The sequence below is a fragment of the Rissa tridactyla genome, chromosome 2 (genome assembly GCF_028500815.1).
Source record: "Rissa tridactyla isolate bRisTri1 chromosome 2, bRisTri1.patW.cur.20221130, whole genome shotgun sequence".
Classification (NCBI taxonomy): domain Eukaryota; kingdom Metazoa; phylum Chordata; class Aves; order Charadriiformes; family Laridae; genus Rissa; species Rissa tridactyla.
In genome coordinates, this window is record NC_071467.1 from 77000378 (window position 1) to 77025857 (window position 25480).

Here is a 25480-nt window from a genome sequence, read left to right on the forward strand (position 1 = left end):
CAGCTTGATAAACCAACACAGTGCTTTATTTTTTCTGCTAGGCTGGTCTTCTGTCAGTTTAACAAGTGAATGGTGCAGTGCTGGGTAATGCAGTTCCCACAGGTTATGAGAGTAGAATCACTCCTATGAACAGCAGTGAGTCATTAAATTGAGTAAATTTAGTTGTCTTACAAAAAGCTGATATTGCAGCTATGAAGGCAGATATCTAATAGCTATGGGATGGTACATGAGTGATCATATGTTAATGTGATCATACATGCCTGTGTTTTTAATCACCTCACTAAAAAGTGTTTGCTTGTCAGTCAAGTTAGGGTTGTTACCTTTTCTCAAAAACATGTTTTCTTGTCTTGATAGTTGCATTCATTTGGACTGATAGTATCCATGTGTCTTAAGTGAATAAGGTGGAGAATAGCACCAGCGTTGCATTTCTGGGGATTCGTAAAACCTTGTTTTAACCTTTTCAGGTACCAATAATAAAACTTACTGACCAGGAGACAGAAGTGAAAGTTGACATCAGTTTTAACGTAGAAACTGGTGTGAAGGCAGCTCGATTTATCAAGGAATACATGAAGGTATCAACTATATAATGAATGTTATACCACTTACCAAGGATGCATTAGATGCTTAGCTAACTTTTTTTGGTATGGCTTAAGACTTTTGAAGATTTATTGCTGAAGACTATTTTCATTAATTAGACATGGATGTTTTAATTTATTTTCTATTGGTGTGTATTCAGTGTTGCCTTTGAGTGCTAGGTGTTTTGTGTGGATAAACCTGTACACTGAACAGACTTCTACAGTCATATCTAGATCTGCAGATAGGTACTAAACTTTGTTTCTAAAGCAAGTCTGTTCAAGTTTTGCTTACCTTGAATTTAAGTGGTGCTTGATTATGAATATTATCTTGCTAAACAATGTCTGAAACCAATTCTTCTGTAGCTACATACTTAAAATAAAGTTACTTTTATGCTCTGCAGTAAAAGTACTGTTTAGATGGAAAACTTCGACTATGAGTGACACTGGCATTCAAAAAAGGATATAAAAATCTTACTGTTTAGGGGGAGGAAATAAATTTGATATGTAAGCTGTTTGATCAAATAAGGGTTGAAGTCTATTCTAGAATAAAAAAGCATGTTTCAGTTCTTCCTGTGGAAACACTATAGCACACTACTGAATAATGTTTTTGTATTAGAAGATGAATCTTCCTATATTGAGATTATGTAGTTCTTTCTTTGTTTTGGAATGTTGACATTTTCGTTGATGTGACTTATCTTGCTTTGCAGAAATATTCTTTGCTGCCTTACTTGATTTTAGTATTAAAACAGTTCCTCCTTCAGAGGGACTTGAATGAAGTTTTTACTGGTGGAATTAGCTCTTACAGCCTAATTTTAATGGCAATTAGTTTCCTGCAGGTAAGTCTGTTCCTTATTTGTTTCTGTGTTCTTTAAAATATTTTGGTTTCTGTATTTACACTCTGTTAGGATGCTGTTTCTTTAGATTCCCCTAGCAATGCACAGCTTTATGTTTATGACTCTAGCTGTTTGATCATTGGCAGCTCCTACAGACTGCCTCTCAAACCTCTAAGAACTTCTGTTCACTGTGAACTGAAAAAGCAGCAGGAGCCTTGTGAACAGCATAGAGGCTGTGTGTTGCTTTCTATACCAGGGCCTGTGATGTGGATTATGCTACCCTCCTGGGCAGTCTATTCCAGTACCTGAATCATCTTACTAGTGTTTCGTAAATCTGCCGGGATGCAGTTTAAGTTTGTTGCGTCCTAGGCTGTTGATACTGAATGTACAGAGTAGTTAAATTCAGTGTTTATTAAAGTTACGAAATCAAACAGTCAAGTTTTTTAATTATGTTGGCTAGGTTTTGACATACTTAAAACTGGTAGATATTGTAGGTAACTAATGAAATAGCTAATGAGTTATAACTTCTTCCAGTACATTTTTGTGACAGTAAGCTTTGTATGAGTATGATGAGGTACAGTGTTAGGCACCTCTCAGAAGCTGTGATAATGGAAAAACCTACATATCCTGCTGCTGTTAACGATTATGTTGCTATAGATTATGCATACCACATATAACATGGGGGGATTGATAAAAGAACTGTATTCCAATGGGGGTAAATAGATTCCCTCCCACTTGTGAAAACATTAAGACCAATGGATTTTCTGTGAAAAATCAGGTATATTACTCCATTACTAACTAACCTGTGATGTAGTATGCAGTACTTCTTTATTGCCTTTGGTTTAGGGAAAAGAATTTACTAATCCGCAAATAGCTGGAAGAGGAGGGAAGAAGGAATTCTTTGGCTTCCAGATACTACTTAAGTGCTGCCCCCTCTTGGTTATGTGAAAGTGGTTTAAGTACATGAAGAATTAATGACTCAATTCAGACTTGTGTAAAGAGATTATGCTCAGCTGTTTAAATGAGAGCTTTTTGTTGCACTTTGTTATGGTCTGAAAAGCACTAATTTTTAATAATTAACAACTGTTCTGTGTCACAGCTGCATCCAAGAATTGATGCCAGAAGAGCTGATGAAAACCTTGGAATGCTTCTGATAGAATTTTTTGAACTTTACGGAAGGAATTTTAACTACTTGAAAACTGGTATTAGAATAAAAAATGGAGGTGCCTATATTGCCAAAGAAGAAATAATGAAAGTCATGACTAATGGATACAGACCATCCATGCTATGTATTGAAGATCCTCTCCTGCCTGGTAAGATTGTACACTTCTTGCAATATTCTAAAGCTCTGGCTCTACTTGTGCTCTTACAGCTTACATTAGAGTCCCTAAAGTCCACCAGATGAGTTAAGAAGCTGCACTGAGAAGTGACTTTTCTGATGTCAAGGTACAGTTACGGAGATGCACTAAGGGAGTAGGACGTGAAGTGTCCCAAGATTCATAGCCTGAGAAAATTGGATTGTATGCAAACAGTGCAGGTATATAATGCGTTGGAGATTCAGAACTGTTGAGTGTATAATAAGATTCTTTACCAGTGCTGAGGGGCAGCAGAAGAAGGAGGTCTAGGAAATTGTGGAACGGGGTTTATTAGTAGGAACAGCTCTTCATTGTCCGTTATGAGAGAATGGGAATAGAAGGTGTAGCTTTTTCTGGCCACATTCTGTGGTGCCATGCTTCAGACAAGTTATACCATAAGGGAAGGAAGTGCCCCAGATGAGGTACCTGCCCTGCAAGGCGGTGCAGTAGGGACTGCACAGAAACATGGGTGTATATCACTGAATGTGTAGTAAGGGAGCAGCTGTGTTATGATGTTGGTGTGAAGAGTCTGGTTTGCATAACTGGCTTCTGTGCTGCACACGGACCTTTGGAGAATGCCAGTTCTAGTTGCATGTACTTTTGAAAGTAATTAACTTAAGGGTTTTTTTTCTTTAAGGTTTGGTTTTGATTCGGTAACCTTCAAAGTAATCAAGATTAATTTTGTCTGAGCTCCTGAAAAAAATTTCCAGCTTTGTAGTACTCGGTTTGGATTCTATTTAGACTGTCACAAGTAGCTGAAATTCCAAGACAGCTTTTTAACTAAGTCAATTTTCAGTTAATTTGGACTTAAGCATTAGTATTTGTAGAATGTAATTGGCACTCAAACTCCATACTGTCACGTCTTGTGGGTAGACTGCTTATGTAGAGCACTTTTAAAGCAAATACCATGGATCAGGAGCTGAAGTCTGGCACCTTTCTAAATACTCAGTATGCTGAATGTTTGTAGTCCTCTAGAAGAGGTTACAAGCTACAGTACTCATTTATCTAACCACGTCTCCGGTATGTTTGTAGCTCTGAGCTTGTGTCCCTCATGACTCTTGTACTTTGCCAGGAATAGGTGTGGTTTTGCAGAACTTTCATTGTGTTATTGAGATTTCCTTCAGTAGATGTGTACTAACTTGCTTGAAGACCCGTTTCAGTAGCAGCATGAGCCACATGTCTTTAGAGTCGAAAACCTTTACTGTCCTCCAGTACTGTTCCTTCCTATCTGTTGAGAACTAAAAAAGATGATACTACGTATGCTGCACAATGTTTTAATCACTGCTAATAGTTAATCTTTGAAATTTTGTCTTCTCTTTGATGACTTTTCAGAGAATAAAAAAAAATGAATTGCAAGTCTAGTAAGGACTCTGAACTGTTCCTCCTAGCATAAATCTTGCAGAAGCAAAGAACTATAATTCAGAAGAAAGATGTCTAGTTATATACTGTCAAAGAGTTAAGAACTAAATTTTAGATGAGGTTCTATGGGCTGAGATAATGTAATTCCTACAGGAGAGAAAGTGTTTTAGCAAGGGAAATGAAAGCTGACAATAACTTGAAGTTCTTTGACCACTGTGTCCCATGGGGATATTTTCTGGCAGCTACCATAAAGCTTCAGAACTTGCCTGATGGAACTAGGAGGAAAATCACGTAGAACATACAGGATGGCTCTTTGAATCTTAACTCACAAATACAGCCTTCCTAGATCTAGACTCAATCACATATTCCTACAGTATCTAAAAGCACCTGTCAGGTGTATGTAGATAATGTCTAGAATTCTGTTAATTAGTTTAGTTCTCTACTGCTTGTGTCCCAGTACAAAAAACTTTTCCAAGGGTTCAGGACCTTGTCCAGTTGACAAGTCATCTCTGCTTGATTAGTTTGTGGCCAGATCCACTCAGTGTCTATATCTTCATGAGGGTCAGTACCAGTACTGTGGAGGAGATGGGAACAAGTATTTTGGTAAAGAGTGGATGCGTATGTTTTTTGACTTAAGTTCGTGTAAGCTGCTCTGGAGTTTTTCCCTCAAACCAGTTTATGCAATATATGCACAAATTTTTAATCCTTTGTTTACCATCTTTTTTTAGCCTGATCACAGCTTTCTCTAAAGTTCTGGTTAAGCCTTGGAAGAAGACTTCAAAAAATGACGACTTAATCTAGAAATCAGACAAAAAATACAGGGATGAAAAAAAGCCTTTCAATTGCTAAAGACTATCCAAGTAGCGTAAGGTCCCTCCTATGAGCGCGTACACTAGTTCAGCCTTAGGATGCTGAAAGGTATAACTCATAAGAATAGCTTTAGACAGTCTTCTAGGAAACAGGATTAAGTTTATTGGGATTAGTTCCTTTAAATTGTAGGAAATGTTTTTTCTTCCAGTGTGAAATGGTGATGTCTTGCTATCAGAAGGATATGATACATCATTTCTACCTTCTCAGTACCTTCTGTTACTTTCTGGATTTGGAAGGAACAGGCATCAACCTGTTGTCTTGCTGTTTTGGTCGTAGTGGGTTTTGTGCAGATTCTCTTGGGTGCTGTAGGATTTCCTCTAAGATTCTGAAAGATCTATTCTTGGGTGCTAGAGGATTATAATTTCTGTGATTTGAGAAACAAGACTCCAACAAAGATGTCAGGAGTGTACACTTAAAGCGGGAAGCGTGTTGAAATCTGGATTTGAGACGTCAGACTAACCTAGCTGGTGATGCATTTTAAAGTGGTAGTTTATACTTGCTTTTCATACGTAGCCTAAGATTCTTCATCTTGAGTTAGTGTCCTAGGACAGGGTAATGAGATGAAAAATTTTCCCTTAGCATCATCCAAAGAAGGAAGTTTCTATAAACGTTTTGTAGCTGCCACCATTTCAGTTTCTCAAAGCAGTTGTCTTTTCTTTGATGTGGAAAAAGTGGAAATATTCATTTAGGAGAACTGCAAAGCCAGACACTCAGAAGTCTGTTCACAGGAACATGTTGGAGCGAGGCAGGTGATACCATCCTAGAAGAGGTTTGTGCGGAATTGGTCTAACAGCATCCTGTATTGGAAGACATGACTCTGCAGGTGACAAATCTTTAATCTGTGGTTGTGGGGGAAAAAACAACAACAACAACAACAACAAAAAACCACAAAAAACCCCCCAACCAACCAAACCAACCTTGACACTTATTCAACAGATTGTTAGGGAAGTTTATTATTCTGTGCCTTTGAGTCAGGTGATTATCAAGGTCATTCTGTCATTTCTGATGCTCAGAACAGGAATGTTTTTGATCTTGGTTCAGATGGGCAGTGGGCAAGAGTAGCTAAATTGCAGTTTAAGACTTGGAGTTCCACCTGCATTGCTCCCTTCATGAGAAAGGTTGTTCTTCATTCTGAATTGCTGCGGGAACTAACAAAAGTTCTAAACCTTAAATTCAGTGTGTTTTCTCTGAAAAGAGACGCTTTAACTTGCAGGACTAATTATGCTTTATGTTGCTTGCTTCTGCATCTTGATAGGTCACAAATCGAGGAAGTAATTATATTTGAGATTGGCAGTAACTGTTGGGATTATCTATTCTATCCTTAGTGGCCACCCAAAGTTACTCATTGCAGTTTTTCAGTATCTGATGTTTGTCATTAGAACCTGCAATTATATATATGTGTGTGTATATAAAATATATGCATTTATAAAAATATACAAATGCATTGAAGTTAGCATCTGAAAAAGCACTTTAATGCTGAATGTTGCAAAAAGGTACTTACCAGCTAATAGCTTAACATAAATAGATCTGCTTCAGTCCTAGCTCATGGTCTTACCTTTACCTTTCCAGGCCATGTTCTTAAAACTGCTTCGGGTAATGGAAGGCCACCTGATGCAGTGGTAATACTGAAGCAAGTGATGACAATCTTAGACATGCTTCTTTAGGATGAAGGCTTTGTAAGAAGGAATGAGGTTTGAATTATACATGAAATCACACACCATTGTTATCTACTAATGTACATCTGGGGATTGAAGTCTGTATGATTTTTTTTAAAGAGTGAGAGCATTTGGGTTATGTGCTTTAACTGATCAGTCTGTAGACTGTGACAAAAGAAGGATGCTCAGGTATGTAAGAAGTGATCTGCTAGTGGGAATGGTCTCTCAGAAGAAAATTTATTCAGGACAACAAGTGCAAATGTGTGATCTTCTGGCTTCTTTAATGTGTTGCTTCCCGGATTGGGTAGGGCCACCTCTATACAGGCTTCACTGGTACAGTTCACAGTAGCTCGCATAGTAGCTTTGCCTTCCATACCTGCTTTTCAGCTGCAGCGCAAGTCAGAAACTCTGCAGACTGTATAATTGAATAAGACTGTTTATTCAGACATTTTTATGAACTAATTACAGGTGCAGAATGAGGCAATCCAGGAACCTAGGCATGCTATGGCATGAGCTATCCTGCCTCTGTTCTCAAATCTGCTTCAATCAAGACTCATACACAACTTCGTTGGTGGTTTAAACTAAACTGCTTGAGTTGCCGTAAGTGGATTAGGGAAGGCTTACGATTTCTTTTGCTGGCACAGCAGTGGAGGTGGCAACGGCTGATGAAAAGAGTAACCAACAGTTTGTAGCAGCAGTGTCTTCATTTTGGTCAAACTCCATGCAGGATGCATGTCAAATGTAGCATTTTTACATCAATCAGACTAAACTATTGCAATTTGATTGAGTGTGTATTCTTAATTCCTGTTGTGTGAATTTGTAGAAACATAGAATTATTTAGGTTGGAAAAGACCCTTAAGATCATCAAGTCCCACCGTGGATGAACTCTAATTTAGTGGTAGGTGCAACTGAGTGTTTAGCCACTTGTATATATTCCATTTCTGTATTGCTTCTTAATTTAATTCTATTTTGTATATACGTTTAGCGTGGCATTGTTGCAGCACACAACAATATGTCCTGTCCCTGGAAGACCAGTACTAAATTAATTTTTGTTTTTCTAGTAGAATTAACATTTTCGTGATCTGATTTCTTGACCACTGAAATACCTTGGTCTCTATTCAGCTGCCTTTGGACTAAGTTCTTTGTGAAGTTCTCTGCTACTTTGTAGTGCAGCTCTGAACTTGATTACAATGTGTTTCTTCCTAGATTCTCTGTTCTAGGACCGCATTGGTCTCTGTTTCTACCTCAGGATAGAGTTCAATTGCAAATATGCCATTTAGAGAGGCTTCTGTAGTTTTGAGTGTAGTAGCTGCTGGATACTGCAGCGATGCATTCAGAACAAGATACTCAGTTACTTCAGTAAACAGGGAGTATTTCTTGATCACCTTCTATTTGATCACATAAATTACTGAAGAATTTTTGTGTTCCCAAAATGCTCTTGTGTTCCCAGTCTGTTTTCATTGATTATGTTTTCCTGATAAAGTGGCATTATGATTGGAGAATCCTGAAGGACTAAAATATGTTGTCAAGTCGTAAAGCCAAGGCTGTTTTTTTTTTTTTCCCCCTGGATGGCAAACCTCAGTATGTTTGTCTATAATGGCTCGCTGGACAAAATACTTCAGTGAATGAAGGATTCCTCTAAAGTCAAATTCAGCCTCGTTGGATTCAGTCCTCCATCAGATAGATACTGTCCTATACCCATCAATTTTCAAGGTAGATTTTTCATTAAAACCTGTTCATGGGCCCTGATCTGATTTTCAAGCTTAAAATAAACATCTTCGGTGGTTCGTCCCTTTCCAGTGTTCTCACAGCATTTCAAGCATCATTCTGAAGGAGAGAACCTTTTACTGTAAGCAGCTTTCTACCCACTCAAGATCTAGTCTGTATTTTAAACATGGAATTTGCAGAAGTTTTTCTCTTTGTCTTTTAAATTGAGTGGTGACAGTGAACCATTGGTGTCTGGTGCCAAACATATCTACAAAAAAAACCAAACCCAAATCTTTCTTCTTGCTAGTACTAGCAAGATCTTTCTAGGTGCCAAATGGGAGACTAATGCTTGTATGTTGTCACTGATACACGAAAGCATTAGCATGTTCTTAACTTCTGTGGTTCCTCACACTTGACACTGGATTTGGAAAGAGTTCTGCTATAAATGTCCCTCATGCTTAAAGAGGGGCAGTCAAGAAGTGCCACTAACTTGATCAAAAAGCAATGCTCTACAAGCTTCTGGAATCCTCTATGATAGATTTTGTCAAACTGGTTTATCCTGTGGAGATAAATAATCTATCTGAGCTGGCTTATTAACCTGTAGTTTCGATAAGGTTAAGTAGAGGTTGATGTAAGTATACCTGGCCCTATGAAGATAATGTTGCACAAGCGGAATTTTAAGCTGAATTTGGCCTGCAGAAACTCTACTGGTAAGTGAGACACGATGCTTTAAGCTTAGTGGGTTCCCTCTTAAAAGACAGCTGTAAGAGCTATAAGCTTATCTCTATTCTGTTTCTTTCAGGCACTGGTACACAGGTGTTTTAAAAGTGGTGAATTTGAATGCGTAATGTTAAGTGTCATTCCTAAGGTTAGCTGCTTTTGTTGAGATAGATGCACTTAGTTGTTCCTGATATGAGTAGGATGGGCTAACCAGTTCAAACAGAGTTAAGCTGTATTGTTAAGGCTTCTGAGCTTTAAGTATGAATAATTTTCTGGTTACTGATATTAAAAAAAGATGATCTGATGACTGTCACATTATTTCAGGAAACGACGTTGGCAGAAGTTCTTACGGTGCCATGCAAGTGAAACAAGTTTTTGATTATGCCTACATTGTTCTTAGCCATGCAGTATCACCACTTGCAAGATCATATCCAAATAGAGATTCTGAGAGGTAATTAGTCCACTTTTTGAATATCCATTTGTCTGTGTAATCAATTAGGAATGTTTGGGTCTAAATCAATAAAAGGAATATTGTTGTTTATTGTTTAACTGTGGCTGTATTGAAATTTGTCTGGAAATTTAGGCTGCCTAGTGGTATGAGAGTGTAATATCTCAATGTGCAGCACTGAAATGAAGACAGCATGACAAAACCCAGGACGAGTCCAATATGAGGTTCTGTTAGTGTGGAAGGGAGACAGAAGATAATTGGTCTTTCCTCAAACATTCTGCTTAAAGTGCTTCAAAGGAAGGTCTGCTGGTTTAATGTTTGGTGTGATGTATGACTGTACTGTGGTAGAAGGCAATGTGTGCAATCAAATTGCTTGTTTAGACACAAAACTAGACAAGGCTAGAAATTTTCCTAGTTCTTTAATACATGCTCTCATAAGCTGTTTTAAAAGGCTTGATATGTAGTTAAGCTATTAAAAGAAATCAGTTCAGTTTGGCCGGAATGTCAGAACTGCCTTTAAAAGCAGCATACTTCTACACGTGCCATTATAATGCAGTTCTTAATGTCTTTCGTAGAAACACTGTACAGTTAGTACTTTCTCAGCTCTCACCTTTGCAAGTTTTCTTCTTTTTCTTTTTTTGAAAGCAGGAGGAGAAAGAAAATGAAGGCATGTCAGCCATGTTGTATTTGCATTTATATATCTGCTCTAGCATCTTATTCTAACCCTCAGTACAAATTGGGTGTAGATCAGGGGCCATCTCCTTCCCTGATACTTCCCTAGCATTCCAATGACTTTGACTTCCCTAGCTAGTGGCCAGGAGGGATGGCTGTAACAAGTCACATAAACCATCTGGATACAATTACAAACTCTAGTCAAGCTGTTAACTTCCAGCATTGATGTCATTGGAAGGTGAAATAGTTATTCTACAGTAAGTTTACCACAAAGTGGATGCAGTCTTTCTCTTGTGTATTTAAAACTGACAGTGTTTTAGTAGTGCCTATGAATCTCTAGGTTTTCTGTGGTGTTAAAATCACAAAGGTTGAGGCTGCACTTCTGCCTGTGATGGAGCTATAGGAAGAGTGATACATAGTGTTACACACTGACATTTGAGACTGCTGTTTCACGATCGATTAAACCTATATCTGTTAAATGTGTACTGGCTGACAGTTCCTGTTGCAGAATGAAACTTCATTCTTATATAAGTATAGATAGAATACTCAGGGATTCCTGAAGTTTTGCTTGTGTCTTGGGTCCTGACTTTCATTAACTTTTCTGTGTTTCTCCAAAGGATATAATCATTCTCTTATAAGGTACCTGTATATATTACAGACATCAAAAAGTATATTTGTAAATGTATTTTAATGGAAGCCTCAGATGTCATCAATGTGTGCACTTCACATGTACACTTCTTATTGTATTTGGGAAAATGCTTTGAGTGTTGCTGTAACTTCAAACCTTGGGAGAAGTCCCAGTAGCAGTGTTCAGGTGTCATACATCTGACCTGTCTTTGTGCTGGTTCTGGGCTCTCTGTGCCAGTGATGTCTGAGTCTCAGAACTCGTCATGCCAGAGGCTTGCCATTCTCTCAGAGACTGATGTTGCAAGAGGAACAGCATTCGACAAAGTCCTGTATGCAGGTAGTTCCCCCAGCACCAGTCATGTCAATGCTGAAGGACCTGTAGATGGATGGTGAGCTGTTTGGTAACCAGTTTGTTGCAGAACCACAACACCAGACCATGTTCATTCTCAGTTTTTAGTTAAACTTTGGCAATCCAGGTGTGTTTCAGATCCTTCTTCCACCTGTTAGGAGGAGTGGGCCAGGCTCTGTATAAAGACTTTTCAGTGGCCTGACCTAAAGCCTTAGCCCTTCAGGAACCATTTGTCCTGATCCACTTTTTTCCCCATTTCTAGGCTTGTTAGTGGTAGGTTAAACTGTAAACAACGGTCTCCATTTAAGAGCAGTAACTAGCTATATGCCTTTTTACTAGAAGGATTGACAGAGACTAAATGAAGAGCGCTTGAAAGGGCAGGAGCTTGCAGGAGGCTGAATTCCCCAGGCTGACTTGAATTTATTCAGTTTTGTTATAATGGGGGCCAGTGTTCCCCTAAGTGGAACTGTTCTTGAACTACCTGGTGGTTTTGGATTTGTATCAGCTCTTTGTAGGGAAAATTTCTGTGTACAGAGTCCTATTTTGTAGATGACAGTCTTAGTAGATTTCAGATCTTTCTGGGTGATTATTGTTACTGCCCTTTTTCAGGGTCAGTCCAATTTAAAGCAGCACAAGCCTAAATTAATGTAAGGCCTTTGAGCCAACTGCTGCTGCTGATATTCCTAGTGTGGGGGGAAAAAAAAAGTCGCCATATTTTGGTCCTTCCTTTCTCTTGTCCATGTTCAGTAGTAACAAGTCCCACAGAATAATAAGGGGTAGATTCAAATCACTCTGACCAGCATCTTCATTCAAGCTTCCACATATACCATGTGGAGTGTAGTAGGAATAAAAAGCTATCTTCTGTCTGAATGGAAACAGTAATCAGCTGAGTCCTAAAGGTAATTCTTACAGCTACAGAAATTACCTTAACACTGTTTTGTCCCCAGTCTGTCTCGAGTCCAGTTGTTAACCTAGCACTGCCAAGTCCGCCACTAAACCATGCCCTGAAGCGCTGCATCTGCATGTCCTTTAAATACCTCCAGGGAAGATGATTCAACCACTTCACTGGGCAGCCTGTTCCAATGTTTGACAACACTTTCTGTGAAGAAATTTTCCTAATATCCAATCAAAACCTCCCCTGGCGCAACTGGAAGCCATTTCCTATTGCTTGTTACTTGGGAGAAGAGACTGACAGCGACCTCTCTACAACCTCCTTTCAGGTAGTTGTAGAGAGTGGTAAGGTCTCCCCTCAGCCTCCTTTTCTCCAGACTAAAGAACCCCAGTTCCCTCAGCCATTTCTCATAGGACCTGTTCTCTAGACCCTTTGCAAGCTTTGTTGCTTTTCTTTGGACACAAAGTTTTAAGTTAGTGACCATTTTCTCAGTTTTATTCTGTTTCTTGATTAACCACAGGAAACTTTAGCACATGTTTGGCAACATGCTCTTGCTCATTAATTCATCTTCTTTGAAATAGTGGACTATCTGTTACTACCCTGTCCATGGTCTCGATATTAAAGTGCAGTTTTTCATTATACCTTGTCTAGCCTATCTGTGGGCTGTCTCCTGTCAGCTGGCCCTTTTTATTCCTTCTCAATCTGTATGTTCCCGACTCTTGCCTTGGATCAGGTTTAGCTTATGTCAAGATCATCAACAACACTTATGTCAAGAAGTTGATCCAGCTTGTGGCTGTGTGATGGGCAGATCAGAAGCAAGAGAAGCAACAGGAGTTCATGTTTGGGGGAAGATGGAGAGAGTAGTATTGTACCATTTAACAGCAATAAGTTGTGCTGATCTGGACGTGACAAAGATGCATCCTCAGGTCAATATGTATGCCTGTAGATCAGGATGTTGGCTTACATGTTGGCCTGTCACATGGTTCAAATACGAATGTGTGCTCAGACTGTGTCTCTAAACAGCAGCATAGCCACATTTGGGAGGCAGATGAGGTCATGTGAAATGAGGAATGCAAGATTGGTTCAGCTGTGATATGCCCTTCCAGAGTAACTAAGACTTCTGAAACCTTTTTTCAGTTCCTAGAATTGCAGGTTGGTAACAGGTTCCTCCTTATTGGTGCCAGACATGTGGTGCAGGTGGATGAGGGAAAGGGACTGTCATGCCAACAGGCCAGATTTCAGAGTTTGAGGAAGCCTTGGCAGGGTTTTGTTACTGCATATCTGGTGTTGTCACTTACAGGTGATAATCTTCAAAACTACAGTAGTCTGGGCCATATATTAAGTGATTTTTCCATCTCTGTGCTTGAAAGCTGTTTGGGTCTCTTCCTAGTGTACAGTTCAACTGATCATACTGCTAACAGGTCTCTATGTTAGGTTTGGGTTGCTCCTGGTTGGCCAGAATAGTCCTGGGAGCTGTCAAAGGGAACCTTAAATTTGCCTGCTAAATCTGCTGATGCCAAAAGCAAAAACGCGCTGTCTGAAACAGTCCTTCCTCTGCTTCACATATTGAATGGTGGGTGGCTGTCACTACAATGCATGCTGTCTCTTAAGAGATATCAGCAATATCAGCTTTTCCTACACAGAGTATTTGTCTGGGTAAAGGTTTTAATTTTTTTCTTTATTTTTATCCTCATGCTCAAATGGATCTGTCTCAGGTGTTCCTTAGTCTGCTTTGAGATTATATTGCCCATTTAATACCAGGGGGATATTTCATAAGCTCAGTTAAGGCCTACTGAATGGTTATTTTGACTGTTCTTTCACAGACTTGATGTTTTTTCTTGTTCTGGTACTCACTCATTCATGTAAAGCTGGAGCTTTAGATATTTGATTTTACTGAATCTTATATCAGCAATCTGAGCATTTTAAGAGTCACCTTAAGATTTATTTGTACCGTAGTTGTGTTGTAATGACAGCTAGAAAGTGTCCCTGTGAACTGAGGGCTTGCAGTGTGTAAAAAGAGGAGCTTCTAACTCTTATAAAATAAACCAGGTATGTAAATAGCTTATTCCTGGTTTTACTATATGATAATATTAGAGAAAAACCTTAAAGGGGCATCTTTCACAGGAGAGATGTTTAATTTTATTAAGCAGTTAACTGTGTTTTCTATGTCATCTAAACAAGTACCTTTGAAGAAGGTAGTGTCTCATATCTGTAGAAATTCTGGCCTCAGCCAAAAAAAGACGACCAAAAGCATGGAATTTTGTCATACTAAAGACAGGGCAGATTAATAGGTTTTTTGTTCTGAAGCATTTTCAGTGTTGAACAGATATAAGATACAGATATAAGCACAATTTTTAAATGTTTATTTTAAAAAAATTGTTCTCTCTCCCTGTGGGTGTACTTGAGTCCCATACATATGAAAGGGTGTTCTTTGAGAGCAGTATCTAGTTTGATCATACTTGCTTCCTCTTTCTTTGCTGCCGTATTAAGTATATGGCAGTATAGCCTTAATCACCTTTCAGTTTCTGATGTCTCATAATGAATGTTTTTAATTTTGGTGTACAAGCAATGTAGCATGGAACTGCCTTTTGACTCCTGACCTGATAACTTAGTGAATTTCTTCCCCCTCCCCGCACCTTTCCAGCAAAAATGAGGGTTTGGGGCTTTGATCTCTATTCTCTGTGAAAGGAGCTAGTGAGAGAAGAGATTCCCTGGTTCCGTGTGTGCAACTTTGCCAGAATTGTTAATGTAGCAGGAGTTTCACCCTTTACATCTATTTGATAGCAAGCATTTTTGGTATATCAGTCACCCTGGCTGATATAGTGCCATCTTATATCATTCATTTTCCTTCTGGATATGAAGGCATGACTATTGATTTGCTTCTGGGGAAAGTACTCCAAGAAGCTTCAGACTTGACAAACTCCTACATAAGAGCTTATGTTATTCAGTCTGTGTCAATTTTCTGGTTCTAAGACCACAGCTGGTAGTAGTTGTGAAATTTGTAGGTCATCCTGGAGTGAAAACTCAAATCTTTCTGCAGGCATTCTCAGATGAAAACTTTTAGCTGTGAGGTTTCCTTCTCTGTCCCAGTGCTGAAGAGATCCAGCACGCGTATGTTTGAGTCCCATACTGGCATTGCTGTCTTGGGAACTGCAGCTTCAAGGCCACAGCTGATTCTCTGCAGTATTGGTCATCCCTGTCTTCATTCTGTCTCCTCTGGCTTAACTTCCTTTTGAGATTAAGAGACCAGAACTGCATTGAGTATTTAAAATGCTGTTATGTCATGGGAGCATACATTGACAAGATACTGTCCTCTGTTTTTATTTGTTCCTTTCTTAATGTGCTCTACATAGCTATTGAGCTGTGTTTTCCAAAGAATTTCCTATTCTTTATATATATATATATATATTATATATATAACCGAGATCTTCAGTTGCTGAGTGGTGACAATCATGCCTTTAATTCTGTATGTAAAATTCAAGATTTTGTTTTTCTGACATGCATCATTTTATCTACATTACATAAATAGAATGATGGATGATATTCATTCTGTCCATGAGGCCCTTATGCAGTTATTGGACTTGTAACTTAGATGATGATATTTGGTTCAATGTTTGCTTAAATAGTTGTACTGCCTTTTTCAGTACTAACATACCGATGTGCCTTAAAGTTGGAAGACTAAAGATGGAACATGTGGCATTTGGTCTTGCATGATATAGTAATCCCTAAACCAGCAGGAGAATTATTGATCCTTTTTAAAGTGTTACTAAAAAATCGACCTAATAAAGGTAGTCTAAATATATTTAGGCACTGTACGTCCTCCCTTCCCATTATAAACTTAAACCAAAAGAAAATTCCAGTACAGGTACTATGTATCTTTATGCTGTGAAATGCACAATAAGCTTTATTGTAACTCTTGAAGATTTTTCAAAATTGAAATAAAATTACCTTCTTCAAGATGGTAACTTTTCACAGTCCATTTTTGTACAATAGTCCGTCCTTCATGTATCTTGAGCGTCGAATTTATAGTTAAGTGTTTCAGCCACTAGTCCCCAGTAAAAGCTTGAAAGTTTAGCTCTTGAACAAGGATGCAACTCCTGCTCATGAAGTAGCACAATTCAGATAGCTGAATGTTGGGAAGGTATATTGGAAAAATATTACTTTGTACTTGTTGATAACTGGTCACTGTTCAGCAGGACCAGGTAGGCTTTTTCTTTGAACCAGTTACTGTTATGAATTTTCTTAAATTCTAACTTCCTCTGGTTTTGGAGCCAGTCTGTTTCTTGTTTCCACTACTTTATGATCCATGGTACTTCCTTTATAGTTGTGGGAATCTTGCACCTTTTAAGTTGTATTGTAGATCTGTAAGCAAGGACTAGTGAAGGTCTCTGGCTTCAGCGTGAAGGTCAGCTAGGGGGGCTGGGGATATTAATAGTCTTCAGTGCATCCCATAACTGTTCTAATCCAGATTCTGGGGAAAAAAATAATTTCTGTATGGAGAAATGCAAGGACCTGTAAACTGCTTTTATCAAGTACGTTGGTATCTGCATGTACATTCTTGATAATTAAGATGCACTCACTCCATTTAGAAATATAGAGTAAAAGTCTTATATGTCACTGTTTGCATATTAGTATGGTAGAAGATAAGTATTATACTAGTTTAAAAATTATGATGCTTTAGTGGATTAAATGGTGTGCTAAGGAAATGGAAGTTCAAAAGGATTCAATTCTTTGGGTAGGGATATCTTAAACTGACTTCCAGCTTAATTTGATTGCTTGTTGAAATGCTTGCAAATATGTAATCAACAGTCTTTAATACTTAGTTGAATTTTTTTTTTTTTAGTACATTAGGTAGAATCATCAAAGTGACCCAAGAAGTGATTGACTACAGGGCCTGGATTAAAAAGAAGTGGGGGAGCAAAATTAACTTATCACCTGAACTTGGTAGGTATAGCAGGAATCCTCGAAACCAATATAAATTTTTTTTCTTGAGTATGATGTAATTCAAAATTACTCGTGCCTTGAAATAAATCGCTTTTGGTTACGTAGGAAAAAATAGAAGGAATTTGGAACTTTCTAACCCAAGACTAGTTTTCTCTGAGCCTATTTTTCAATTAACTTGTTAAACTGCAGCTCTTCCTAGACTTCAAGGCCCATGCGTTTGTATTCTGTGCTCTTATATGATACTTATGTTTTGTTAACAGATAATAGGTTGAAAATAAGAGACCAGATAGCTCCGTGTAATGGAGAACAGCAGCAGAACAGAGACTCTGAACCATCTTACAACCAACGCTTGACTTTGTCATTGACTAGTACACAACAATTATCCTCTGGCTCTTCTGCCTCTTCTGTATCATCACTCTCCGGCAGTGACATTGTAAGCTTTTTCTTTTAATGGGTTAAACTAACAAGAAGCAGAGTTTATGATATTCTTCAAAGCCTCAACTGATACAACAGCAGTTAATGTGATAGTATCCATAAGCTGCTACAGCAAATTAATAGCTTCCCCTGCTCAGAAAAATTACTGAAATCAAATATTTTTTCATTAAATTAAATGGGTCTTAATTACATACTAAATCTTCAGTACTCTTTGTGATAGCAGTTAGATGTAATAAAATATAAAAACCCAAGTTAACAGTAGCTATTTAAGTAAGAAGAGTAGAAATATATCTTCATAAATCTTCCCATCAAGCAGAATCTCCCATTGTTAAATTCTGGTCCTTTTCCCCCACACCCCAAATTGAACATGAACATCATACCATGCTGTGAAGGTGAATAATATTCTTTACTATTTTCACCCAAGCAGTCAGTTCATGTTTTAATGGTAATGGGGCCCTCGTATGCAAAGTCTTGCTGTCAGCTTCCTTGTTTGAAAGTGGAATTTGAAAGTAATTGCTGGCCTTTATTGTAACTTTCTGGAAGTTAAAGGCTATAGTCTCTTTAGGTATGTTCCCAGACTCTTAAGATTCTGTAAGGTGTTTTTGTTTCGATGTGGAGTTAAGTCAACAGGGAATTGGGCAGTGCGGATTATAAAGCACAAAATTGCATTGCATTGCATGGCATGAGGTACTCATTATAAATCTACTGAAGTGTTCTGTGCTGGGTAGAGGTATTGAGTGGAACAAGATGTAATATCCAGTTAGCTACAGTACTGAATAACTGGATGATGCCGAGAGAGGTCCAAGTACCTGTTTCTTGACTGCTTTCAAAAACTAGTCAAATATGGAATTAAAAGTTGGGAATTGTATTCAATAAAAATTTAATAACTTCTGGGGGACAAATGCATTCTTTATATGTTCTGGTTACTTTCTGTAATTTCTTTACTGAATTTTCTGTGTTGAATTGTCTTTTCACTCCACCTCCAGTAAATATGGTAAACGCTTTAGTTGCACCATCTAGCTAATGGAAAAAGAACAGCATGATGCTTGCCAGTGATACTACTAGCCATGCTCCTGGTTTCAGTATGTTAGTGAGAAAGATATCGCTGTAATAAGTTTTATGAGAAAAAGCAAATATTTTCTTAATATTATGAACTCTCAAAGTAATGGGTGGTGAGTGGTTATGACCTCCCCTTAGTCCCTTTTTGCCTGACACTGAAGGTGAAACTTCATTGCCCAATGCCAGAGAAATTAATGAAAAGTGAAAAGGAAGCTCTCAACAAGAACGACCCGCAATCAGTTTGGGCATCCACACAGTAAATGGAAATGCTGCCTTTTTTAACAAAATACCTGATGCCCTTGTTCTTATGACAGCCCCTAGTTTAAGACCTGGTCGTTTATTGGTGTTCCATCCTTATTAGACTGCCAGCATGTTGTCTTAATTTGGAATGGAATGGCGGGTTTCTAACAAATAACTGATGAGTTCATCCTAGTCACACTTGGATATGTGAGGATGAGCAAGTTCTGGTTAAGCAGTCCTGAGCTGCACCTGATTCAGGAGGAGAAGCCTATTCTGTTGGAGTGGAAGAGGCTGTCCCGGGCATGATCTGGCATTATACTATGCCCAGGTTCCAGCAAAGGAACATCTAGCATGCGTGACAACTGGTATTTGTGACAAAACTTCTGCTGCACTGCAAACAGGTATGATGCAGCGAACTTTGGTATCAGCTTCAGAACAAGGGAATATGGATATGGTGCATCTCATCACTGTAGAGTTGTATGTAGTGGTAGCTCTGATCTTGTGGAAGAATTGTTCTTCAGGACAGATTCTGTGTTCATTTAAAGTTAAATCTTCCGAACATCTCTGATACTGGAGACTGAAAGCAAGATACAGATTATAAAGAAAATGCGGGAAACGGGGAGATCCTAGATTGACAGTTTTTGGATCTCTTCTCAATAATTGCAGTTTTATTTTAATAGCAAAATATTCATACCTATGATGCCACTGTTGACCTTAAGCACAAGGTCTGCATGAAGACACTGTTTCTGGAGATGTATTTTGCATGACTGCAGAATATCTTTTGCTGTGTATCAATGACAAGATCGTAGCTGTCAAATTAGAGTGACTTGATAGTGTATTTGCTTTCCAGTTTACTGCTAAAGTTTCACTGGTAACAGTGATCAGATGCACCTTGACCTTTCCGAGATTGGCCTACCGATATGATAGAAGTCAACTTACGTATGTTGAGGAAGAAGAAATAAGCTTGGCAACTTGTGACTTGATTTGGTCATACTGCCTCTCTCTGAACTTCAGCTCTACTGAAGGTCAAATATTCCAGCTGATATATATATTAAGTGTGCAAACATTATCCAAGCAGTGCAGTATTGCCCATAGCGATCCTGGAATTTTTATTAAACCCTATAGTTTAATAGTTGGTTGTAACAGTAGTTAGTTTAGTTGGTTGTAATACAGCATGCTGTATGGTTTTTAGAGATTTGCTTCCTTCAAGTTCTGGCAGTGTTACAGATTTTTGCCTTATATTCTGTAAATATGGCTCAGCAGCTGAATAGACAAGGCTCCAGGTGTCATGGATTTATGGGCACTTCAGAGATAGCAATGGTTATAGATTTGTTCCAGTAGCAGGAGAACAGGTGTCAGAATAGAACAATAAAAAGGAGCAAGTTTTTCTGGAGGCCTGATTGGCATAAACCAGAGCTAACATTTAGAAGTCAGCCTGTCAACTTTTGTACATACTCAAAAAAATGGAAGTGTCAGGGATATACGAGCTTAAAGTTACTACCCTGAGTTCTTTTGATTCCTGCTACTGCTTTCCTTCCTTCAGGGAGCATACTGATGGTAATCTTTTGAAGATGAGAACTCAGGTACCGCTGAGGAACAAGAGAACTGCCTCCTTCAGGGACAGCCTTCTTCTTCCCCATATTTAATTGTATATGCTTTTTCTTAGTACACTGTCTCAAATTCAGGAAGATGATTGCTTTAATCTCTGCAGATCCAGGAGTAGTTGCCCAGAACACACTTCTGGGCCATTGTCTACACAGCCCAAAACTAAGAACTGGATCTAATAAGGCTAAGTCATAATTTGTACAAAAAGTATCCTTTTATGGATTTTCCAAGGCAGCAAAGCTATTTACAAAATGCCTCATGCCGGCACTGTCTGGCTGATGAAATTCTAGTTGTGCTGTCTTTCAGGAGCATCCAAGGAAACTGCAAAATCTTAGTCATAAGAGAAAGCTTTCATAAGCACCAGTAAACTGTGGTTCCAAGACTGTAAAAGAGAAATATGTCTTCTGGTATCACTGTTAGGGAGAGAGCTGTCCTGTTTATGGGCTTGTCTTACTGTACCTGTCAGTACAGAGCTCTGACTCTCACTGGTACTTCTAATGTAGTTCCTTGCAAAATAGTGAGTACTGAAATTCCTGCCCTGTTACCTCAGCTCTGTGCAGAATATAAATATTAGTGATCAGGAGCTAACTGAGGAACACATGGAAATAAACCCATGGATACAAGGAGTCTGATCATCAGAATGTACTCAACTGTGCATACATTTTTCTGGATTCTGTTAATTATCAAACTGACCTGTGTAGTAATTGAAGTATTCTGCTGTGCAGGTATTTAAAATACCATGTGCTGCCCTGACAAAGAGGCAGTATGTGTTCTTCACTTACTCATGCAAACAGGTAAGTTGCACAATACTACACATTCCCACATGATCCAACAAATGTTGAAGTGAATAATGGGAGGTGCTTTATAAATATCTTTGCTATCAAGGACAGTGCAAAGTGTGTGAATTTTTACTCTACGGGAGCAAGAGTCAAACTGTTCCACAACAGAAAATAAGCCTCTGGCATTAGTAAATCTCACTTTAACCTTCATACTGAGTAAAGTTATTGTTAGGAGAATCTGAAACCAGATGAAATGAGCTATGTTTTCCCCCCAGCTCTCTGCTTGTTCTGGCTAGTTGCAGATGTCAGTCTGAGAACCTAAGCAGTGACCAAATTCCTCTTGAAAATGCCTTTTTTTTCCTGGGTACTTTTTTATTCTGGACCTGCACTCTGTAACTGGTGACCTAGATTTCTTGTTGCTTAAGCATTGTGGAAAGCTGCTTTTTATTAGCTCAGGAAGTCCTAGAGTAGTGCTGGAGAATATCTGCTGCCTGATCAACAGTCTCTGCCAAGTAAAAAATAATCATAGGTATGTTTTTGCAGTCTCATTTTGGTCTGGTATAATTCCTGGTGTTAAGTATGCTCTGCAGTTTTGATGCTGTTATGCCAAATAAAGCATAGTATTTTATGTGACAGTGATACCTGCATATCAGTGACAGATGTAATGGCTCATAGGAAAGCTTTAAAGCTCTCTTCTGTCACCTAATGGATATATCATCTCATATCCAGTCCAGCACATAAGCTCAAAGTTGTCTGTTAGAAGTTTGGATCTAAGAAATTTCATACACCTTACCTCAGTGTTTCTGGTGATAATGTTCTTTGGGCTTCTGTGACAGGATTTTGTGAAGAGTTCTGACTTCTCAAGACCATGAAGTCATGTCAAGGTAGTTGAAGTTCCAGTGAACAAGGTATCTGTGTAGTCTAGTTTGGGAGAGAACACAATCCTTGCCTCTATTTAACTGTTTAGCACTTAAAATATGTTCTTTCAGACTGTTCTTGAAATTTTAGCTGTAGCCATTGCTGTTCAGGCTTTATAACAACCTTTCATCAGAATGTCAGTGCTTGATCTGCCTAATGTTCTGCCCCCATCAGTTAGGGGATATACCAAGCAGTACCTTAAGTGTTTTGTGGAATGTGTCTTTTCACTGTCTTCAGGTACTAAGTACTTTGATCGGATGCATACATTGTGAGAGTAGTATATAAATGTCTGTAAGACTAATACTTGTTATTGCTATCGTTCTGCTGAATGCATACAAGTTCCACGCTGACTTTGGAACTGTTACTTGCTCTGCAGTAATTGTGCCTTAGTACTTGAAATCAACATGCTTAATGAAGTTATCACCATCTCCCCTTCCTTCCTATTAGTCAAAGGCTGTGCATTTCAGCGTATTCGCAGGAACTGTTGTACTTCTCTATTCACAGATAGAGGTCATAGTCATGTATCTTGTCCTGATAAATGTTGCTTTCTTTTAAAGCAATTAAATTTGCAGGTGTAAGATATGCTTATCTGCAGTAGAGGGACAAACACTTCAGAATAGTTACTGTAGCAGCTCGTGTAGTCCTGTTAAACCTGTCTTAATGACTATGATTAATCTGTAGAGTTCCAGTTGAAAGTGTGTGTGTAGGAGAGGGGGCAGAAGAGGGTAGTCCAACAAAATTCTCTGAGAGCAAGCACTCTACAGATTTTCTCCCTTCTTCCTACATGCCTGAATATTCTCATGTTTTAACCAAAGTAACAATTCAAATATGCGTATGGATAGTTGGTCATCTTTTTGTAGAAGAATGCAGGTTCTGTCATATTCTTTTCCACTTCCTGAACAAGTAGAGGCAAGTGCTCTAAAAAGTAGGCCTTTTAATCTTTAAAGAAAAATACAAATGCTGACTTGCAGCCAGCTTGTCTCCAAATAAAGCAGTGGGTAATCCTGACTGTGCAGACATGGACAACCTGATTTTACTAGGGAAAAGCTTTGGTTGACATTTGATTTGGGACTTTTAAGTGTTTACGCCCCATATCCTTTAAAACTCTACTGTTTTCTCCTATTCTTGCTGTGCAGATTACTGACAGTTTCTGCAGACTGGAGGGGAAAAAACTTTTCCAGTGCTGCTTTTGCCTATTTTCCTCTTTCACCATATAGTCCCACATTTGTTTTTTGATTTTTTCGCCCATATCTCTGACAATGTGCTGTTTTATACTGCCTTATGCTCTCCTTCAGTTCTTCCTTCTCAGTTGCTTAAGCAGTCTTTTATCTATATCCACTTGAAGAATAAATTTCTGCAAACTGCAGGAGGCACAATTTTGAACACAATTATAAAGTAATTTTATTTAATAACAACTTATTCTAAGCAGCAAAGAGTACAGAGGGAATGTGTAAATCAGCAAGTAAAATTGGATTTTGCTGCTGTGATGTCAGTGAAGTAAGGAGAGAAGCAGACAATTTTGTAACAGCTCAGACTACTTTCTGATGCCAAGTGCCAGTCATGTTCTTGCCATATCTTAACATTCCCTCCCCTCAAAAACACAGAGGTACCTAAGCCTTTTTAGAATAGAAGAAAACCTAAATTCAATATTTATATGCTAGTATGGTATATATTCAGCTTGCATAATGAGTTCTATAATTTAGTGCTTAACTTGAAAAACACTAACTGGAAATACTGCTGTACTCTTAACAATACAGACCAGTTGAAAGCCTGTGAAATGAAAGTATTAGAGGTAACAAAGGAAACTTGAAATGACACATTTCTGGGACCTTTTTTTTATTTAAGATGGCTTATCTGAAATACAGTGAGTATTGATAAAACATGGAATAAGCCCATGGTTAGGCCTGGCAGGATATAACGAGGTGAGGTTAAAGGGGTACTGTGCTTGTGCTTAATCTTTGTAGATACTGATTAGATTACACCTTTAGTTGTCTTTCTGGAAAACAAACACTAACGCTTTTGGAGGATGTATATTTTTCAGTTTGTTTGTGTATTCTGTATATCTTTTACTTTTCCTCTCCTGTAAGCATAATGACCAAGACATTTTCCTTTTGTAATGCAGTTGACCTAAAGGCAGAGAAATCAACCAATTGCGTCTTACTCGAGACTGTTTGGTGTTGCTTATAGGCTGGAACATGGGGATGGTGCAACCATATTGATGCAAATTCCGGCCCCCCCCCTCTTCCCCTACAGGAGTAGAATTTTTGCTCATCTCAATTCTACTTTATTTACACCATAGTTTAAGTTATGGCTCCACCTACCAAAAAGGGAAATGGCAGAAGCTGATGTGGAAGAAAGGAGACAGGGGTGTAATCCTTGAAATCACATTGGGAAGCATGTTGCTTTATCAAGCAGAGTTAAGTACGCTGGGGCTAAAACCATTCAAGCAAGAGCATGCCTTGAAGTTTTTCTGCTGCACATGGCCCTGAACTATGAAGTATCTGAAGTTTTCCGGTGTTGCTTTATGTTCCAAGGAGTGTGGTTGTACACTTTTACTAAGCCAATCCAGTAGTTAGATGTTCTTGCTGGGGATGTTTCTGTTCACTAGCTGCTCCTGTTTTTCTGTACTGCTGTTCTTCTGATCCTGTGGTGAGCTGATTCAGAAGGTGAAGACAGTAAAAACTGTTTCTGTGGTTCACCTCTGTGAAATTGGCTCATAATAATGTCAAATGCTAATGCAGGTATTAATGGAGAAGGCTAGAACAGGAAAAGAGGCAAAAGGAGTAAGACTGGCAGCAGTTACCTGTTAAATCACTTTAATTGTGAGAAAGGAGAGGAGCCCATGAAAAAATCTGTAGTGTAAAATGCTAACTGTAAAGACCAATTTTCTCACTATTTTCAGTTCTTTGCTTTCAAAGATGGAACACAATTTTTACTGAAGTCGTCATTGTTCTCTCACAGCTTCCAGCTCCTGAATGTTGTGGGAAAGAGGAAAAAAAAAATAAATTCAAATAGTAGAAGTTTGGAGAATAGAAAAAGTAAGAATCTTTTTGCCAAGACCTCTGTAGGTAGTTCTTTTGGGGGTGGGGCATGAAGTATAAGAACCCAAATCTGTCACATTAGCAAGAAATTTGCATTCTATTGTTTAAGTTTTGATTTGTGGATACTGACTTCTAGGATAGTTAGACTTTTCTACCACTGGGCCAAAACTTACAAAGACTGGGATCATGAATTAATCTTCTTAGGCCACTTTAAAAAAATATTATCTTGGAAATTGAAAGCTCTAGAATGATAAGTATTGTCAGTCAATTGAAACTTCTCAACTGACTACATCATGAAACAAAGCAGAAGGCGCCACTTTTTCATGCATTTAGCATCATGGAAAGGAAGCTTATGAGTATAATCAAGTGCCCATGGAAATGGAACCGTTGTCTTGAT

General features: G+C 38.5%; 1 protein-coding gene across 11 annotated transcripts in view; it reads left to right on the forward strand.

Moving 5' to 3' along the window:
- TENT4A (terminal nucleotidyltransferase 4A) overlaps positions 1-25480 on the forward strand; it is a 61866-nt gene that overhangs the window by 19242 nt on the left and 17144 nt on the right. For 5 of the 11 annotated variants that reach the window (XM_054189932.1, XM_054189931.1, XM_054189934.1 and 2 more), the window contains exons 5-11: positions 465-572; positions 1283-1411; positions 2508-2721; positions 9399-9525; positions 16906-17006; positions 17267-17439; positions 21071-21139. In XM_054189932.1, coding sequence (XP_054045907.1) covers positions 465-572; positions 1283-1411; positions 2508-2721; positions 9399-9525; positions 16906-17006; positions 17267-17439; positions 21071-21139 — 921 coding nt within the window. The other 6 variants (XM_054189933.1, XM_054189935.1, XM_054189937.1 and 3 more) reach the window with 3 other exon arrangements.